At 38.8% G+C, this 21,734-nt stretch overlaps 1 protein-coding gene across 2 annotated transcripts; it reads right to left on the minus strand.

The window, feature by feature from the left end:
- Nucleotides 1-4,191: 4,191 nt before the first annotated feature.
- On the minus strand, nucleotides 4,192-21,228 carry si:dkey-12h9.6 (macoilin). Of its 2 annotated transcripts, XM_036984795.1 has the most exons (11): nucleotides 21,005-21,227; nucleotides 18,208-18,349; nucleotides 17,731-17,857; nucleotides 16,940-17,075; nucleotides 16,479-16,657; nucleotides 15,016-15,514; nucleotides 14,458-14,616; nucleotides 13,268-13,441; nucleotides 10,530-10,656; nucleotides 9,206-9,383; nucleotides 4,192-6,070 (listed from the first exon to the last, which is right to left on the minus strand). In XM_036984795.1, exons 1-11 carry the CDS (start codon nucleotides 21,079-21,081, stop codon nucleotides 5,880-5,882), a joined length of 1,989 nt encoding a protein of 662 aa, XP_036840690.1. In that variant the 5' UTR covers nucleotides 21,082-21,227; the 3' UTR covers nucleotides 4,192-5,879. The 2 variants fall into 2 exon arrangements, 1 of the variants encoding a protein (XP_036840690.1); XR_005052778.1 differs by lacking the exon at nucleotides 10,530-10,656 and having other exon boundaries at nucleotides 5,938-6,070; nucleotides 21,005-21,228.
- Between the last annotated feature and the right edge of the window lie 506 nt (nucleotides 21,229-21,734).

The following is a 21,734-nucleotide window of genomic DNA, read 5'->3' on the forward strand; positions in this document are numbered from 1 at the left end:
GCTTTCTTCTGGAAAATGTGAAGTCCAAGATGGACAAAGGGGGCGTTGTTGGGGCTGTGTTTCTGGACCTAAGGAAGGCTTTTGATACTGTTAACCATGAGATTCTCATCACAAAATTGTCCAAGTTCAACTTTTCCCCTGATGCCTTGAGATGGATGAAATCATACCCTGAAGGCAGAACTCAGTGTGTCAGAGTGAGCAATGAGCTGTCGCCCACTCTTAGCTATGATGTGGGCGTGCCCCAAGGGTCAATACTGGGGCCCCTGCTGTTCAGCCTGTACATTAATGATCTGCCTTCTGTCTGTACTGGGTCTGAAGTTCAAATGTATGCAGATGATACAGTGATACGTATATGTGCATGCAAAGAGCAAACAACAAGCTGCACAAGAACTCACTACTGTAATGGTCCAGGTTACAAAGTGGCTCAGTGACTCGTGTTTGCATCTCAATGTGAAAAAAACTGTTTGCATGTTCTTCACAAAGAGGGCAACAGATGCTACTGAGCCAGATGTCTATATGTCAGGGGAGAAGCTCCAGGTGGTATCTGATTTTAAGTACCTTGGCATCATACTTGATTCCAACCTCTCTACAGAGCTATAACATAATTCTATAGACTTATAACATCATTCTAGAAAGCTATGACATAACTCTATAGACCTATAACATAATTATATGAAGCTATGACAATTCTACAAAGCTATAACATAATAATATAAAGCTATAACATAATTCTATAGACCTATAACATAATTCTATAAAGCTATGACATAATTCTATAAAGCTATGACATAATTCTACAAAGCTATGACATAATTCTATAGACCTATAACATAATTCTATAAAGCTATGACATAACTATATAAAGCTATGACATAATTATATAGAGCTATAACATAATTCTGTAGACCTATAACATAATTCTATAAAACTATGACACAGTGCCAGTCAAAAGTTTGGACCCACCAACTCATTCAAGGGTTTTTCTTTATTTCTCCTATTTTTTACATTGTAGTATAATAGTGAAGACATCAAAACTATGAAATAACACATATGGAATCATGTAGTAACCAAAAGTGTTAAACAAATCAATGTATATTTAATATTTGAGATTCTTCAAAGTAGCCATCCTTTGCCTTGATGACAGCTTTGCACACTCTTGGCATTCTCTCTACCAGCTTCACCTGGAATTATTTTCCAACAGTCTTGAAGGAGTTCCCACATATGCTGAGCACTTGTTGGCTGCCTTTCCTTCCCTCTGCGGTCCAACATATCCCAAACCATCTCAATTGGGTTGAGGTCGTGTGATTGTGGAGGCCAGGTCATCTGATGCAGCACTCCATCACTCTCCTTCTTGGTCAAATAGCCCTTACACAGCCTGGAGGTGTGTTGGGTCATTGTCCTGTTGAAAAACAAATTATAGTCCCACTCAGCGCAAACCAGATGTGATGGTGTATTGCTGCAGAATGCTGTGGTAGCCATGCTGGTTAAGTGTGCCTTGAATTATAAATAAATCACTGACAGTGTCACCAGCAAAACACCATCACATCTCCTCCTCCATGCTTCACGGTGAGAACCACACATGCGGAGATCATCCGTTCACCTACTCTGTGTCACACAAAGACACAGAGGTTGGAACCAGAAATCTCAAATTTGGACTCATCAGATCAAAGGTCAGATTTCCACTGGTCTAACGTCCATTGCTCCTGTTTCTTGGCCCAAGCAAGTCTCTTCTTATTATTGGTGTGCTTTAGTAGTGTTTTTTTGCAGCAATTCGACCATGAAGTCCTGATTCACACAGTCTCCTCTGAACAGTTGATGTTGAGATGTGTCTGTTACTTGAACTCTATACTGCATTTATTTGGGCTGCAATTTCCGAGGCTGGTAACTCTAATGAACTTATCCTCTGCAGCAGAGGTAACTCTGGGTATTTCTTTCCTGTGGCTGTCCACATGAGAGCCTGTTTCATCACAAAACTTGATGGTTTTTGCCGACAACACTTGAAGAAACGTTTAAAGTTCTTGAAATGTTGCCTATTGACTAACCTTCATGTCTTAAACTAATGATGGACTGTCGTTTCTCTTTATTTTTCTTTGAGCTGTTCTTGCCATAATATGGACTTGGTCTGTTACCAAATAGGTATATCTTCTGTATACCACCCCTAACTCTTCACAACACAACTGATTGTCTCAAACGCATTAAGAAGGAATGAAATTCCACAAATACATTTTTAACAAGGCACACCAAGGCACATCATGAAGCTGGTTGAGAGGATGCCAAGAGTGTGCAAAGCTGTCATCAAGGCAAAGGGTGGCTACTTTGAAGAATCTCAAACATAAAATATATTTAGATTTGTTTAACACTTTTTTGGTTACTACAGGATTCTGTGTTATTTCATCGTTTTGATGTCTTCACTATTATTCCACAATGTAGAAAATAGTAAAAATAAAGAACTTGGAAAGAGTAGGTATATCCAAACTTTTGACTGGTACTGTAATTCTATAGAGCTATAACATAATTCTATAAAGCTATAAAATGATTATATAGCGCTTTAACATAAATGGGGAGGGGGACCTTGTGTTATCTCCAGCTGCCTGTGGGTGTCTCCCAGGGCTGAGAACAGGTCCAGTTTGATACGCGTCTCTGCGCTCAGGTTGTACTCCAGGTGCTGAGCCTTGTCCTGCAGGGCTGACAGGGCAGAGAGCAGCACATCCTGCTCCTCCTGTTCCACATAACGATACTTCCCCAAGGCCTGGGATGGGATCAGGGAGAGAGACACTCGCAATAGCCCCAGGGCTACATAGAAGCAGACTGGTTGGCACCCAAATGGATTAAGCTACATTTCACTGTTGTTGTAAAGCGAAGCGATGGTGAAACGTAGCGAATTCAGTTTGGATGTCAGGCTAACAAAGGAGCGTGGACTAACAGGGCCGTGTTCAGTAGGTACGATACAGGAGATCACGGTTTGGAATTGAGTGTAAGGTGGTGGTTGTGCCTGGAGTTGTCCAAAAAGAAACGATTGGTTTCGTTTTCCGTTTTAAACCGTGTGTCCTACTGAACATGACCCTGGTGGTTTAGCAGTCATTCTGAGGTGCTTTTAACAGGATGTGCTTTGGTTCCCCAAACTTGTAGAATGCATTTTTTTTAATACTCGTTTTTGTGTGCTGAAGAATTGCAACGCCCTCATTAGAAAGCCAATTTCCCCAGTTCGCGAACCAATGCACCACATGACCACAATATCTATTTCCAACAGTGATGGTGGATTGGTGGATGGCCAGCCATTCAAAAAACAATGTGAGCTGAATATTTTTTTAAACGCTCTAAGGACAGGGGTTCTCAGGGATCCCCGGAGGTACTGCAGGGGGTCCGCTGTCAGATCTCATTAAAAAAATATGAATATGAACAACAAGAGATTAAATTAATTTTGGCCAAGCGATCCAAATAACTTTAGAGGGTGCTCTATACAATACAATGCAATATTATTAATCTACTACGTATGTTCTTAACCCTGGGCAACATGGGCCTGGGAGGGTCACAACGTTATTGGTATCCACAGTACTCCACCAATTATATTTTTTCAAGGTCTTGTATTGAATAATTCTCAATACATAAATGCACTGTAATTTCAGCTTGAAAACTACAACATTTTCGCTCCGATGCCAAGAGGCAGGCCTTTAAAATGTTCCTTCCCAGGGCCTGAAACTTGGTTAGTCTGGCCTTGCACTACCGAAGTCATAGTAAAACTCTTTGTATGCTATTTTTGTGTTTTGATTATGAGGGTCCCTGATGAATTTTCTCCGACTCCAAAAAGTTTGAGAACCCCTGATCTGGAACATTGACTGCCTTCAGATTATTCACGCTTTTTCCAAAATGTGTTGTGTTACAGCCTGAATTTAAAATGTATTAAGTTGAGATAAAAGTTTGACAAATTAATACAAAATGAAAAGCTGAAATGTCTTGGCTCAATAAGTATTCAACCCCTTTGTTATGTCAAGTCTAAATCATTTCAGGAGTAAAAATGGGCTTAACAAGTCACATAATAAGTTGCATGGACTCACTCTGTGTACAATAATAGTGTTTGACATGATTTTGAATGACTACCTCATCTCTGTACACCACACATACAATTATCTGTAAGGTCCATCAGTCAAGCAGTGAATTTCAAACTTAAGAAAAATCAGGTTCTGTGGTAACTGGTTAATGTGTACATTTTTATTATCAACTGTTTCATCAGAATAGTAAGAATAGCTGGAGCCCTTGAACTATAATATTTATGTACTGCACAATCTTTAGTCACCAATGACATTGTGCCCAAACAACTAGTACTGTATTACACACACCAGTGTCATGCTGACAGAAACATTGATTTACTAAATTAAAGCAGCAAACTTCCATGTGAAAAGTACATCAAGCCTAAAAAGTATTGTTTCGATAGAAAACGGGAAACATGAATTCTAACAAAAAGAGACCAAAAAATGGTAAGATCAATTTCATTAGTATTCATCAATTTGAAAAACAATTCGGGGTGTGTTTTCAAATTCTTTACATTTTGTGTGTGTGTGTGTGTGTGTGTGTGTGTGTGTGTGTGTGTGTGTGTGTGTGTGTGTGTGTGTGTGTGTGTGTGTGTGTGTGTGTGTGTGTGTGTGTGTGTGTGTGTGTGTGTGTGTGTTTGTGTGTGTGTGTGTGTGTGTGTAAAAAAGACTACAAAAACATTACATATCACTTCAATTCAAACACATTACTGTCTCACATTAAATAGTGTTTTACCTCATATTTAGAAAGTAATGTGTATAGGCACATTCAATTTACGGGTAATTTTGCACATCGCTACACAATTTTTGGTCCACAAAATTCCATGTTATATCCATGTTATTCACAACGCTGCCCAACTTTTATAGACGATATCAATTTTCAGATTACTTAACATGACTGGTAAATGGTACAGTGGTGTCAACCACATCTGGGTTCAAATACTATTTGAAATCTTTGAAATACTGTAGTGTTTGCTTTAGTCTGTCTCGAAGAGTTCAAACCCAGATGGTCTGGGTTTGAACTCTTGCAACTAAGCTATTGGTTCAATTGTTCCAGACAAGCTCAAGGAAGTATTGATTTCAAATAGTATTTGAACCCAGGTCTGGTACGACCTGATCATCCTTTAACTTGAAGTGACACTGTCCAAAGGACCCAAAAGTTTTATAATCAAGGCCAGGGGTTTGTCCACTGGCAATACATGCATTGAATAAACGTTGCCCATCAATATAAGGCAAATGAATAAGAGAGAGAAACCGAAAACAACGACATAAGGACAGAGTTGCTAAGAGTGAGCTCAGACAGCCCAATTCTCTTCCAACCTAATCTTGCTCAACCCAAATCACATTACACGGTACATTGTGTCAGGATTCTGAATTGAAAAGCCAACAGTGTCCAAACGGACAAGCATCTATGAAATGTCATATTTACTGTAGCCAAGGGAGCTCAATGTTACATTAACACATCGCCGTAGGCGTCAGTAATCTCACAAGTCCTCTAAACTCTAATACTTATTCAGAGGAAAGACTGAGGAATATTTGCTTTGTGAATTAAGCACCTGTGAAGCAGCCAAAGGCTTTTTTGTTTCCCACCTCGTCAATGATTTCTGGAATGTTACTGAGAAGGTAATCATCTCAGACAGTTTATGTTTGGTGAGAACTACCGTATACAAATCCTTGAGACTGAGAATGTTGTTGAGCACTGTGACATCATCGCCACAACCAGGAAGTCTCTTGGGTGCTCTCCCGTTTCTAGGAGATAGACGTGTTACAAGTGACCGCACAGGCGGAGCCCTGCTCAAGAGAAGGCTTAAGATGGTCTACCGCATGTTTTCAACAAGTCGTGGTGGATTCTTATTTCTTAAGACACTGGTACATCAGCGCCCGTGGGTTGAGCACATAGCGCTCTGAGTTGAGGAACTTGGTGAGGTACTGCGGTACGGCGGGCCGCGGCGTCATGAAGGACATGCCAGGACTGACAGCCATGACCTCGGCGATCTTGCGTTTCATCTCGCCAATCTCCTTATCCTGCTTGAGTACTTTTCCTGTGGGACAGAGGTACAGTAGAGTCACGATAAGCGATGGAGTTATAGATTAAAAATATAATTTATGAAGTCACTGAATTACTGTATCTGAACTCTCCTTACAGTGTCAAATCCTCACATAATAATCGGGCATACAGTATAACTGGAATATTCAAGCAAATCTTCCATTGATATCAATGCAAGATTTAAATTCAAGTTCAAGCTACACGTGCATATCTCAAATTGGCAATCGGCCAAATAAATGCTATATAGAACTATGGCATAATTCTACAGAGCTATAACACAATTCTATAAAGCTATGACATAATTCTATAAACCTTTAACAATTCTATAGACAGACAACATAATTCTACAGAGCTATAACATAATTCTACAAAGCTATAACACAATTCTATAAAGCTATGAAATAATTCTATAGAGCTATAACATAATTGCACAAAGCTATAACATAATTCTATGAAGCTATAACAATTCTATAAAGCTATGACTAAATTCTACAAAGCTATAACATAATTCTATAAAGCTATAACATAATTCTATGAAGCTATAACATAATTATATAAAGCTATAACATAATTCTATAAAGCTATAACATAATTCTATAGACCAATAACATAATTCTATAAAGCTATGACATAATTCTACAAAGCTATAACATAATTCTATAAAGCTATAACATAATTCTATAGACCTATAACATAATTATATAAAGCTATAACATAATTCTATAAAGCTATAACATAATTCTATAAAGCTATAACATAATTCTATAGACCAATAACATAACTCTATAAAGCTATGACATAATTCTACAAAGCTATGACATAATTCTATGTAGCTATGACAATTCTACCAAGCTATAACATAATTCTATAAAGCTATGACATAATTATATAAAGCTATAACATAATTCTATAGACCTATAACATAATTTTATAAAGCTATGACATAATTCTATAAAGCTATAACATTATTCTATAAAGCTATAACATAATTGTATAGACCTATAACATAATTCTATAAAGTTATAACATAATTCTATAAAGCTATGACATAATTCTATAAAGCTATAACATGATTCTATAAAGCTATAACATAATTGTATAGACCTATAACATAATTCTATAAAGTTATAACATAATTCTATAAAGCTATAACATAATTCTATAAAGCTATGACATAATTCTATAGAACTATAACATAATTCTACAGAGCTATAACACAATTCTATAAAGCTATGACATAATTCTATAAAGCTATGACATAATTCTATAGACCTATAACATAATTCTATAAAGCTAAGACATAATTCTACAGAGCTATAACATAATTTTATGAGGCTATGACATAGTTCTATAGACAAATAACATAATTATATAGAACTATAACATAATTCTACAGAGCTATAACATAATTCTATAAAGCTATGACATAATTCTACAAAGCTATAATATAATTCTATAAAGCTATAACATAATTCTATAAATCTATAACATAATTCTATAAAGCTATGACATAATTCTACAGAGCTATAACATAATTCTATAAAGCTATAACATAATTCTATAAAGCTATAACATAATTCTATAAAGCTATGACATAATTCTACAGAGCTATGACACAATTCTATAAAGCTATAACATAATTCTATAGAGCTATAACATAATTCTATAATGCTATGACATAATTCTATAGAGCTATAGCATAATTATATAAAGCTATGATGGAATTCTATAGAGCCATAACATATTTATATGACATAATTATATAGAGCTTGGACATAATTCCAGAGCTATAAAACAATTCTACAAAGCTATAACATAATTATATAAAGCTATGACATAATTCTACAAAGCTATAACATAATTATATAGACCTATAACATAATTCTACAGAGCTATAACATAATTCTATAAAGCTATGACATAATTCTACAAAGCTATAACATAATTCTATAAAGCTATAACATTATTCTATAAAGCTATAACATAATTGTATAGACCTATAACATAATTCTATAAAGTTATAACATAATTCTATAAAGCTATGACATAATTCTATAGACGTATAACATAATTCTATAAAGCCATGACATAATTCTACAGAGCTATAACATAATTCTATAAATCTATAACATAATTCTATAAAGCCATGACATAATTCTACAGAGCTATAACATAATTCTATAAATCTATAACATAATTCTATAGACGTATAACATAATTCTATAAAGCCATGACATAATTCTACAGAGCTATAACATAATTCTATAAATCTATAACATAATTCTATAAAGCTATGACATATTTCTATAGACCTATAACATAATTCTAGAAAGATATGACATAATTCTACAGAGCTAAAAACACAATTCTATAGACCTATAACATAACTCTATAAAGCTATGACATAATTCTACAAAGCTATAACATAATTCTATGGAGCTATAACATAATTCTGTAAGGCTATAACATCATTTTATGAAGCTATGACAATTCTACAAAGCTATAAAACAATTCTATAAAGCTATGACATATTTCTATAGACCAATAACATTATTATATAGAACTATAACATAATTCTACAGAGCTATAACATAATTCTATGAAGCTATAACATAATTCTATAAAGCTATAACATAATTCTATAAAGCTATAACATAATTGTATAGACCTATAACATAATTCTATAAAGCTATGACATAATTCTACAAAGCTATGACATAACTCTATAGACCTATAACATAATTCTATAAAGCTATGACATAATTCTACAAAGCTATGACATAATTCTATGAAGCTATGACAATTCTACAAAGCTATAACATAATTCTATAGAGCTATAACATAATTCTACAAAGCTATAACATAATTCTATAGAGCTATAACATAATTCTATAAAGCTATAACATAATTCTATAAAGCTATAACATAATTCTATAGAGCTATAACATAATTCTATAAAGCTATAACATAATTCTATAAAGCTATGACATAATTCTATAGACCTATAACATAATTCTATAAAGCTATGACACAATTCTACAAAGCTATAACATAAGTCTAGAGCTATAACATAATTCTATAAAGCTATAAAATGATTATATAGCGCTTTAACATAAATGGGGAGGGGGACCTTGTGTTATCTCCAGCTGCCTGCGGGTGTCTCCCAGGGCTGAGAACAGGTCCAGTTTGATACGCGTCTCTGCGCTCAGGTTGTACTCCAGGTGCTGAGCCTTGTCCTGCAGGGCTGACAGGGCAGAGAGCAGCACATCCTGCTCCTCCTGTTCCACATAACGATACTTCCCCAAGGCCTGGGATGGGATCAGGGAGAGAGACACTCGCAATAGCCCCAGGGCTACATAGAAGCAGACTGGTTGGCACCCAAATGGATTAAGCTACATTTCACTGTTGTTGTAAAGCGAAGCGATGGTGAAACGTAGCGAATTCAGTTTGGATGTCAGGCTAACAAAGGAGCGTGGACTAACAGGGCCGTGTTCAGTAGGTACGATACAGGAGATCACGGTTTGGAATTGAGTGTAAGGTGGTGGTTGTGCCTGGAGTTGTCCAAAAAGAAACGATTGGTTTCGTTTTCCGTTTTAAACGTGTGTCCTACTGAACATGACCCTGGTGGTTTAGCAGTCATTCTGAGGTGCTTTTAACAGGATGTGCTTTGGTTCCCCAAACTTGTAGAATGCATTTTTTTTGAGTGCTGAAGAATTGCAACGCCCTCATTAGAAAGCCAATTTCCCCAGTTCGGGAACCAATGCACCACATGACCACAATATCTATTTCCAACAGTGATGGTGGATTGGTGGATGGCCAGCCATTCAAAAAACAATGTGAGCTGAATATTTTTTTAAACGCTCTAAGGACATGATTCTTTCTTTGTTTTTTGTAAAAGAGGTTTTTAGATATTCACAAGTTAAGTGGAAGTAGTAACAGTTGTATTGGGTTGTATTACTAAATAACTAACTAGTAACCTATGATGAATTCACTTTAAGATGTACAATGTTTTATGAAAGACTTGGCTTCTGCCTCTGCAATGTCTGCATGCTTCATGATGTATATGTCACCACAAGAAAACAATAATCACAAACAACAAGATATTAAATATATGTGAAACGAATACAGTTAGCATACAGTATCGATGAATGCAAATACAAAGTTCCCACATTACAGTACGTTGAGTTCAGGCCAACACAAACAAAACTGAAGATCTGAAAGTCCTCAAAGCACCGGCCCAAACACCATTTCCTGCTACTCAAATCCACAAACACAAATAATGACACAGATAGTCACACGCAACAAGCCACAAGTCTACAAAACGGCATATCCAAAAACACAAGACAACGGAGTATCACTTCAACAACGAGCAAGACGTGAAAACTCACAAACTCGACACGTACATTCGTACGGAACCCACTCGTGTGAAAGAGTAGTACTTTTTTTGTTTTTACCTCCACTTCATTCACTAGAGCTATTAGACGGCCCTCTTTCCCTTGACTCTCCAGCTGTAGTTGTTTGTACTCTGTCTCTAGATCTTTTTCTTTTTTCCTTAACATTAGGGTCACAGAGTGTTCCTGCCTAGTGTGGTGGAAGATAGAGAGAATAGTACATGCTTTGTTTCAGGTGGTCAGAGAGGTGCTGCTTATTTGTGGGATTTGGGAGGTGGTTGGGGAGGTGGTTGGGGAGGTGGTTGGGAGGTGGTTGGGGAGGTGGGGTAGTCCAAAGACAAAAGAAACAGGACAACATCAACAGCAAGCGATCTTGTGATTTTTTTTTTGGGGGGGGGGGGGGGGGGGGGGCATTTTGTTTGCGTAAAACAAATATTATACTTCACTAAATATTATGCTTTTTTTACTATGATTGTTGTTACCGGCTGCAATAAAAAGAAAGTTAATAGTACAGCAAATAAAAGAAAGAAAAGCAAGTGTTGGTGAAATTAGGTTCTGGAGCAGGGGTTCTCAGGGATCCCTGGAGGTACTGCAGGGGGTCCGCTGTCAGATCTCAAATGTTTTTTTAATGAATATTACTAACAACAAGAGATGAAATTCATTTTGGCCAAGCGATCCAAATAACTTTAGAGGGTGCTCTATACAATACAATGCAATATTATTAATCTACAACGTATGTTCTTAACCCTGGGCAACATGGGCCTGGGAGGGTCACAATGTTATTGGTATCCACAGTACTCCACCAATTATATTTTTTCAAGGTCTTGTATTGAATAATTCTCCATACATAAATGCACTGTAATTTCAGCTTGAAAACTCCAACATTTTCGCTCCGATGCCAAGAGGCAGGCCTTTAAAATGTTCCTTCCCAGGGCCTGAAACTTGGTTAGTCTGGCCTTGCACTACCGAAGTCATAGTAAAACTCTTTGTATGCTATTTTTTGTGTTTTGATTATGAGGGTCCCTGATGAATTTTCTCAGACTCCAAAAAGTTTGAGAAGTTTGAGAACCCCTGATCTGGAACATTGACTGCCTTCAGATTATTCACTCTATTTCCAAAATGTGTTGTGTTACAGCCTGAATTTAAAATGTATTAAGTTGAGATAAAAGTTTGACAAATTAATACAAAATGAAAAGCTGAAATGTCTTGGCTCCATAAGTATTCAACCCCTTTGTTATGTCAAGTCTAAATCATTTCTGGAGTAAACATGTCCTTAACAAGTCACATAATAAGTTGAATGGACTCACTCTGTGTACAATAATAGTGTTGAACATTATTTTTTAAATAACTACCTCATCTCTGTACCCCACACGTACAATTATCTGTAAGGTCCCTCAGTCGAGCAGTGAATTTCAAACACAGATTCAACCACAAAGACCAGGTAGGTTATCCAATGCTTGCAAAGAACGACGCCTATTGGTAGAGGGGTAAAAATGTAAAAACAGACAATGAATATCCCTTTGAGCATGGTGAAGTGTGGATGGGTATACACCCAGGCACTACAAAGATACAGGCGTCCTTCCTAACTCAGTTACCGGAGAGGAAGGAAACCGCTCAGGGATTTCACCATGAAACCAGTGGTGACTTTAAAACTCTTACAGAGTTTGGCTGTGATAGAAGAAAACTGAGGATGGATCAACAACATTGTAATTACTCCACAATACTAAGCTAAATGAGAGAGTGAAAAGAAGGAAGCCTGAACAGAATAAAAATATTCCAAAACATGCATCCTGTTAGCAACAAGGCACTAAAGTAATACAGCAAAGAAATGTGGCAAAGCAATTAGCTTTTTATCCTGAATACAAAGTGTTATGTTCGGAAAAATCCAAAATAACACATTACTGAGTACCACTCTCCCTATTTTCAAGTATAGTGGTGGCTGCATCATGCCATGGGTGTGCTTGTAATTGTTAAGGGCTGGGGAGTTTTCAGGATAAAAAAATAAATGGAATAGAGCAATGATCATGGCAAAATCCTAGAGGAAAACCTGTTTCAATCTGCTTTCCACCAGACACTGTGAGATGAATTCACCTTTCAGCAGGACAATAACCTAAAACACAAGGCCAAATCTACACTGGAGTTGCTTAGCAAGAAGACAGTGAATGTTCCTGAGTGGCCGAGTGACAGTTTTGACTTAAATCTACTTAAATATATGGCAAGACCTGAAAATGGTTGTCTAGCAATAATCAAAAACCAATTTGACATAGCTAAAGAATGTGTATAATAATAATGGGCAAATGTTTCACAATCCAGGTATGGAAAGCTCTTAGAGACTTACCCAGAAAGACTGTAATCACTGTCAAAGGTGCTTCTACAAAGCATTGACTCAGGGGTGTGAATACTTACAGTATGTAAATTAGATTTCTCTATTTCTTTTTCAATAAATTTGCAAAAATTTCAAAAAACATGTTTTCACTTTGTCATTATGGGGTATTATGTGTAGATGAGTGAGAAAAGAATATTGAATCCATTTTGAATTCAGGTTGTAACACAACAAAATGTGGAATAAGTCAAGGGGTATAAATACTTTCTGAAGGCACTGTATATAGTGTGCACTACTTTTGACCATAGTACTATGGGCCCTGGTCAAAAATAGTGAACTACATAGGGAATAGGGTGCCATTTGGTACGCAGCCTCAATAGCATCTGAGGGTAAAGGTTGTTGCGTTACATGCAAGTCATACATTTATATGCATTTGAATACAATATAATGGCGGAAGGTGAGAGAGTGAGTGCCATACCTGTTTGGTAGACTACTACGGGCTAAGATGGCCGCCTCCTCTAGTTTGTGAGCCTGGAGTTCGGCCAGCTGTTTCTCTATGGAGAGCCTGGCCTCTGTCTCTGCTCTGGTCTTCTTCTCTAGCACGGCGCTGATCTGCTTGTCTTTCTGCTTGGTCTTGGTCAGAGACAAGATCCTGAAACACAGAGTCAAACCACAATGTTCTAGACCAGGGATGGGCAACTGTCGCATTCCCCCTTTTGTAGGCCTGAGGCCTGTGGGTACGCAGACTCATGAGCCACTGCGGCCTAGTGGTGGCCCTCACCCCCATCAAAGTTGCCCATCCCTGTTCTAGACTATTTGGTCTGTAACCTACATGGTACCCAGAACCCTATGGGCCCAATAAGGTGCATTTTGCATGCAGCATTGGTGTATGTGAATCAATACATTCCATTCTCACTAAATTGGTTAGAAGGTTCAAAATGTGAAAAAGATTTCAGTAGCACTCATGTGATTCTCCAAAGCTAAAGTATAATTTCAGCCAGTAGTTTTGAAAGAAGTGCTCACGAGCCAAAACGGGTCCCTGAAAATGTTGCACAATTGGGTACTACGTAATTCATTTCATGTTCCGTCCTGTTTTTTTGGGCAATTTGTATGAAATGTTTTGAATTCCAATGTGTAAAATATGTTATGAATTTGTAAGTGCTTAAGATCCCAGACTGCATCTTTAACATAGTTATTTCATTTTAGTATAATCACATTATTGCATCAAGGTACTGCACCACTTTGCTTACTTGTGCTAACCTGGCTTGAGTACAATACTCAGTGTAATAGTGCCATATGTGGAGGGTGGTGGGGTAGAGGGGGGACATGACATAACATTTCAAACAGAGTGTCAGTGCATATGATAATTATAAACAGTAAATGTTTTATTGTCACATCCACTAGAGAGGTGCATGGAATGTGTTGTTTTACAGGGTCAGCCATAGCAAGTGACTTGCTCAAGGGCACATCTACAGATCTTTCACCTTTTCGGCTCGGGTATTCAAACCAGCGACCTTTCGTTTACTGGCCCAATGCTCTACCCACTAGGCTACCTGCCTAGTAACCAGCAGGGGGAGCCAAAAACAGTGTATGGCAGACAGACAGGGCACTAGGGTCACTATGTGAGGCAAAACAAAATAGACCATAAAATGCAATGTTATCACTCACTTGCTCTGGAGCAGATCATTGTTCTGCCTGAGCAAAGACACCTCGGGCCTCAGGCTGTGCTCGCTGTTGGTCAGGTTGCAGACGTGGCTGCGCAGCTCCTGCTCACCTTGTCTGCTGGCCTGCAGCTCACCCTTCAGCCTCCTCATCTCCTGCTCCAGCCTGGGAAATGGGGGAGAGGGGGAGGGAGAAGGGGTGTAGAGAGAGAGGGGGAAATAGATAGAGGGAGGTGGAGAGAGAGGGAGGTGGAGAGAGAGGGAGGTGGAGAGATAGGGAGGTAGAGAGAGAGGGAGGTAGAGAGAGAGGGAGGTGGAGAGATAGGGAGGTAGAGAGATAGGGAGGTGGAGAGAGAGGGAGGTGGAGGGAGGTAGAGAGAGAGGGAGGTGGAGAGAGAGGGAGGTGGAGAAAGAGGGAGGTGGAGAGAGAGGGAGGTAGAGAGATAGGGAGGTAGAGAGAGAGGGAGGTAGAGATAGAGAGAGAGGTAAAGAATAAGAAGAGACATCTCTCTGTGTGTCTCCAAAGCCAATGAAATCAAAGTGAATGGCGGCGGAGTATCCCTACTTAGTGATTTGGTCAGCGTGAGGATTTGGCGCGACGGGGCCCTTGTCTGTGGCGTGCCGATTGGGGCTGACCGTTTTGGACCCGTTCTTCTGCTTCCTTTCAGACCTGCCAGTGGGAGGAGGCGAAGGGATGTTAGCGGCGCCAGGGGACATCCTGCGTGCTTTGGGGGAGGAGGATGAGCTTTTGGCAGCACGGGGGACTTTGCCGCCTTGCTCCTCCTGAGGTAGATTTTCGGTGGTGGCCGAAGACTCAGTCGACCCTCCTCCTGTCGACCTTCCTCCTGTTCCACCGTCGGTGGGGGGATCTCTGGGTTTGGAGGACGGGGGTGGCTGGGGATTTGAGTCTCCCAGCGTTGTTGCCTCCACACCCCTCTCGGTCCCTCCCTGCTCCACTCCACTGTGGATCTGGAGGCAGTCCATGGTGAGTCTCTCGTCAGACGCCACAGCACCGTTCTGACACTGGTACTGACTGGACTCAGGTTTAGGCCTCCACTTTGAGTCTGCAGGGGGAAAGAGCTATATTTCAAAGACAATATATAGCTACAGAGTATTGGACTCACAGTGAGATGTAACATTTATCTGCTTCCTACACGCATAGAGATATTAAAGTGGAGCATTAACTAAAAATGTCCTCCTTTGGCATTATATGAGTTCCAAATGGCTCCACTTTCTCTATGTACTGAACTACTTTGACCAGGGCCCATCTCAAGGGTTTAACCTGAAAACAACTGCCTTACCAGGGCCCATCTAAAGGCTTTAACCTGAAAACAACAGCCTTAGCAGGGCCCATCTAAAGGGTTTAACCTGAAAACAACTGCCTTAGCAGGGCCCATCCAAAGGGTTTAACCTGAAAACAACTGCCTTAGCAAGGCTCATCTAAAGGGTTTAACCTGAAAACAACTGCCTTAGCAAGGCCCATCTAAAGGGTTTAACCTGAAAACAACTGCCTTAGCAGGGCCCATCTAAAGGGTTTAACCTGAAAACAACTGCCTTAGCAAGGCCCATCTAAAGGGTTTAACCTGAAAACAACTGCCTTAGCAGGGCCCATCCAAAGGGCTTAACCTGAAAACAACTGCCTTAGCAAGGCCCATCTAAAGGGTTTAACCTGAAAACAACTGCCTTAGCAAGGCCCATCTAAAGGGTTTAACCTGAAAACCAGGGACCATCTACCAGGGCCCATCTAAAGGGCTTAACCTGAAAACAACTGCCTTACCAGGGCCCATCTAATGGGTTTAACCTGAAAACAACTGCCTTGGCAGGGCCCATCCAAAGGGTCTAACCTGAAAACAACTGACTTACCAGGGCCCATCTAATGGGTTTAACCTGGAAACAACTGACTTACCAAACAAAGTAGTACTACCATTGGGTGAGCAGTAGGCACAATCTCCGCTGTACTTACTGCCTTTGCAGCTGTACTTACTGCCGTTGATGTCTGTGATGCTCTTGGGGTAAAGCTGTACTTACTGCCATTGTCGTCTGTGATGCTCTTGGGGTAAAGCTGCAGGCCCAGAGGTAGGGACTGTTCCAGGAGGTGCATATGGAAGTTGTTTTCGCTCTGCACAGCTTTCTGCGTCCGCAGTTTGAAGATGCTGGTGAAGTAACATGTGGCGTCGAACCCCAGATAGACAACAGGGTAGCCAATGCTGGGGGGAAGGGGGGGGGGGGGGAGCAGGAGAGAGAAAATAAATATTAAATAATGGCCTACATTATTGTGTGTCATGATGACAAACACGTGCATGAGCAGAGTACGCCACTTGTGATTCATTGCGATTTTAAGACGTTAGCTTAAACCCACTCAATTCAAGCGGTTGTGAAAATCCTTGGCATTTAGAAAGTATCTACAGCGTATAAACTGGGTTTGTTTGGAAGATTCTGCTCGAGGGTGAATATTTGGTGAGAAGTGCTTTGTGTTTCAATCGACCTACCAGTGCGCGGCGAAGAGATGAGACAGGTTGGCGTGGGAGTTGTTCAGATCTTTGAGCCTCAACGAAGCATCCGTGTACACCAGCATCACCCACAGGGACACCCACAGGGACACCGTTGACATACAGATGCCTTTCTCTGAGAATAATAAATCAATTATTATAAAAAACATCATCAACTTACCAAGAGAAAATACTAAGCTTATGTTCATAGCTAGTGTAGCTACCACCAGAACTGTGCTTTTACAAACAAAACAGCATAATGTGGTTCCATTTCTATGTAACAGGTTGAAACATTCAATTACGTCAAATTTCATCATTTATATTATGTCAGATTTCATCATTTATATTATGTCAGATTTCATCATTTATATTATGTCAGATTTCATCATTTATATTATGTCAGATTTCATCATTTATATTATGTCAGATTTCATAATTTATATTACGTCAAATTTCATCATTTATATTATGTCAGATTTCATCATTTATATTATGTCAGATTTCATCATTTATATTATGTCAGATTTCATCATTTATATTATGTCAGATTTCATAATTTATATTACGTCAAATTTCATCATTTATATTATGTCAGATTTCATAATTGTAAAAGTTTACATAATGGAAAGTTTCATCTGTTACCGGAATGGTTTGTTTCACCTCTTTACAGAAACGTGTGACTTGTTAGACATCAATTAAATAACATTCCACATTATCCTTATCTAAGGCATTCCACAGCTAGGCAATACAATACATATTGTTAAGCTGTAAAACAGGCTTGATATACTTACCTGTGTGCCAAATGTAATTGAATAAGACATAGGTGCTGGCTGCGAAGAACAACCAGTGGAGGGGGACAAAAATGAAACAAAAGATGTCCAGGGTGAACGCCGCACACACAAACACCACACAAATCACCTGCAATAGAGAGACATTATGTTGGTGCTGTGTTGGACAGCTACATTTTATTCTGTCTGCTTGAGTTTCGAACAAGATGACAATGGCTGTGGTATATAACAGGTTTATAACATTTATATAACAGGTTGCAAGGCCTAAAACTATTTTCAACAATATTTTGATCTCAATACTTTACTGTTATTGACTTCCATCTAGTAGACCATTAAGGTAGGGTTGCATCCCAAATGGAACCCTATTCCCTGTGATATAGTGCACTACTTTCAAAAGTAGGGTTCTGGTCAAAAGTAGTGCACTATATTATAGGGAATAGGGTGCCATTTGGGACACAAGATAACTGATAAAGTCCTCACCAGCCCATGGCAGTGGAAAGTGGTGTAGACGCTCCTGAAGAATAGCCAACAGGGCCACAGGTATTCCAATCGAAACTCCAGTATAAAATCTGCCAGGAGCACCAGAGTCCACACGATCATAAACTTCAGAAAGGTGTAAGCGCTGCAAAACAGGCATAAGAGGAGGATATGAAGAGTTTAATTCCAAAACGCTATATATCCATTTTCAGAAATGTTGGTAAATTAGGTTTTTTTTGTTTAAAGAACTATAGTGGAAAAATGTCAAGATCATGTTATAATACTTTTATTGCATCAAATGGTTGTTTTACCCAACAGAATAGAGTATTTTGTTAACTATTGCATGTGTGTTCTACTGAGGATGGGAAATAACCCTGACAGGAGATTTACGATGTCTTTTGGGTGATAGAACCTAAAGAGCATTCCAGAGCATGAGTTCTACACGGGGCCAGACACTGGTCTCTCTACACAATGAAAACTGTTGACACAGCAGATGCTGTCTGCTATGTATTATAGGTATCTTTCATACAGATCTTAACCTTGTGACCCATTCTATATATCTGTTGTTCGTCATGTAGGTTGAAAGGGGTGTATCTTAGCTATAAAAGTCCTTTGTACTTTTGTCTCGGGGCTCTCAACGAATCATCTGAGCGTGAATCTTCGACCGGCCATGAGCAGCCATCATTATCGTAGAGCATTACATCTATTCACATTATATGTGTGTGTTGTATTGACCTGCTCCCTTATTAATAAGTGTTTAAAGATGTTTAAGTATAATTCTGACTTGTGTGATAAGTTTATCTCTTCTCATTTGATAGTAAAGAAATTAACCACCACCGAACATAGGAAAGAGACTGGTGTGTTTTTTCACTATCTAATCATGGCAGTGGGTTGTTCAATGACAGACATGTATTTGTTTGAAACATATCACTAGATAGTTTGTCTCTATGAAATGAAACAATCACATGTTGTTGAAAAACCCCCAGATATAAAAAGTTAGCATTGCAAGGTTTTACACCGTCTAATGATACAAATAATAACATTTTTTTGTAACGAGCTGTACAAATGATACATTTGTGACATCATAATTTTAAAATATATATATTTTAAAATGAATCAGTACAGTAATATGAGATGGTGGGTGGTGGACCGTTCTTGATATACACCGGAAACTGTTAACAGTTCTTGACTCAAACCGGTGAGCTACCATACCCCATTCCAAGGCACTTAAATATTTTGTCTTGCCCAGTCATTCTCTGAATGGAACACATACACAATCCATGTCTCAATTTTCTCAAAGCTTGAAAATCAATTAATTTGTCTCCTACCCTTCATCTACACTGATGGAAGTGGATTTACCAAGTGACATCAATAAGGTATCATAGCTTTCACCTGGATTCACCTAGTTAATCTATGTCATGGAAAGAGCAGTCTAGTGTTTTGCAACAAAACCAATTACAATATACATCTAAGAGGACTGTAATATTTTACATACTGGTACCCATAAGCATTCATTTCTGATGAAAAAACACAAGTGTGAAAATTGGTGGATATAGCTTTTTGTAAATAAACTCTTCTGATGTAAAATGTGTGTGTTATAATTTTATGGAATAATGGTAAAAATGTCATGCTGATGATCTGTGATTGAAGGTTAAAAAAACTTCTAAATCTACTGGAAGAGCTAAATGTAGCTTATTTCTCACGATATAGGCCTGAGCCCGTTATTATCATGCATTTGGCAGGAATATTGGCAAACTGTGAAAGATACTGTTACTTTTATGTAAAAGGTGTGCAAAACATTTTGAAGTCTTGCTTCATTAAATATAATAAACGGACTTATGCATATAAAGCTTCATTAAATTAGGTGATCCATAGACTCATATAGGGATTCATCTCATTAGGCAAATAATGTAATCACTAAATCATGATTCATTACATTATTTTACATTTGGGAACCCAACCTAGTTTTATATAGGCTATCATCTTGGAGAAAATAGACACTTGGATAAGATAATGCCTACATTCTCTCATTATAGACTACACTCCCGTCTTGTTTTCAACAACTCCTTTGTTCGTGCGCTCGACACCTACATAGCGTACTGTTATTACATCAACCCCTTTTTTGTTTGGTAACCATGACAACGTTTCATCCGCGATACTGGGTACCAACCCCCCCACACACACACACAAAGGAAATTAAAGAGGAGATGATCTCAATTGAAATGTATATTCTAGTCCTTTTTACCAGACGCGCTTTTCCAGAGCAACTTCCAGTTCGTGCATTCATACACTGAACATACCTCAGCGCTTTGTCTCGTCACAAAGCGGACATCGCGAATTCTCTATTGGTCTAGACACGCTGTCTGTAACTAAATGCCTGAAATGCTTACCTGGTAGTAAGCTGACATTGTACGAATAGGTTTAAGTAGGCCTATATCTATTAAGGTCAGAGCATATAATAATAATAATGATAGCCTACACGATGTTTGATTATTGTAGCATAATTGAATGGTTAGCCTTCAAATGAGAGAAGATAGCCTGAATCATGTACTGTAAAAACTACCCACATCAAGTTGCAAAGGCTTATTTTTCAAGTTGACTCCACTATAATGTTTGTAGGCCTATTTAGCAACCACAATGTCATTTTCCATATCATACAGCGTCCAAGAGTAGGCTAAAGGGAAGAAGCAATTATTGTGATAAAAATAGACATCAGGTGAGAATGACGAAGATGCGCATTACACAAAGCCTAGCAACAACAAAAGCAACGGCATCCGGTCGATGCGTCACCTCACTATACCTTTCAGATATCTCCTCCGTAATTTTTATCTTTTTCATTTTCCGTAGCTTGCTTGCGTCCACATAACGTTTCTTCATTGTATGGCTTCTATTCCTTGTGCTCTAATAAACCGCAAAAAGCGGCAATCAATGTAGGAAAAAACGAATATGGATGGCCTTGTTAGAAAACAACCTGATATTTTGAGTCTTTGTGTATGAATGAAACTCCACCACGGATGCTACTGTGCGCATGTGCAGTACTTCGACGTCTCAAGCGCGCGATGGAGACAACACTCACATGAGTGCTATACGGGATCATTGGGATGTCGCTACCCCAAACCCTAGGATTCCGGATAGCACGGACCCTTCTGTGGCCACATCCTTTTATTATAAACTAGTGGCTACATCGAGCTGAGGGGAGAATCATAGTACTTAGGCTATGAAAAATGTTGGAAAGCAAAGAGAAACGGCCCAATAGTCGAGGAGCTGGACAAGGACGACAAAATATTCCCCTTTCAGCTCAGGTACGGAATCTTGCTATCAGCTCTCTCACTGATACAGTTTGAGTTAAAGGGATTATTCCAGGTCATAGGTTAGGTGTCTTCTAGGCCTATATGTGTCTCGTCATAGCCCTATTCGGATGACTCGTTTTCATGTAAGGAGTATACTTTTTTGAAATAGAGGAAAGTAGAGAACAGCTGTGTAGGTCACATGTAGACCTACTAAATAGCCCTAAACATCAATTTACATTA

Source organism: Oncorhynchus mykiss, chromosome 8 (genome assembly GCF_013265735.2).
Source record: "Oncorhynchus mykiss isolate Arlee chromosome 8, USDA_OmykA_1.1, whole genome shotgun sequence".
NCBI classification, from domain to species: Eukaryota; Metazoa; Chordata; class Actinopteri; order Salmoniformes; family Salmonidae; genus Oncorhynchus; species Oncorhynchus mykiss.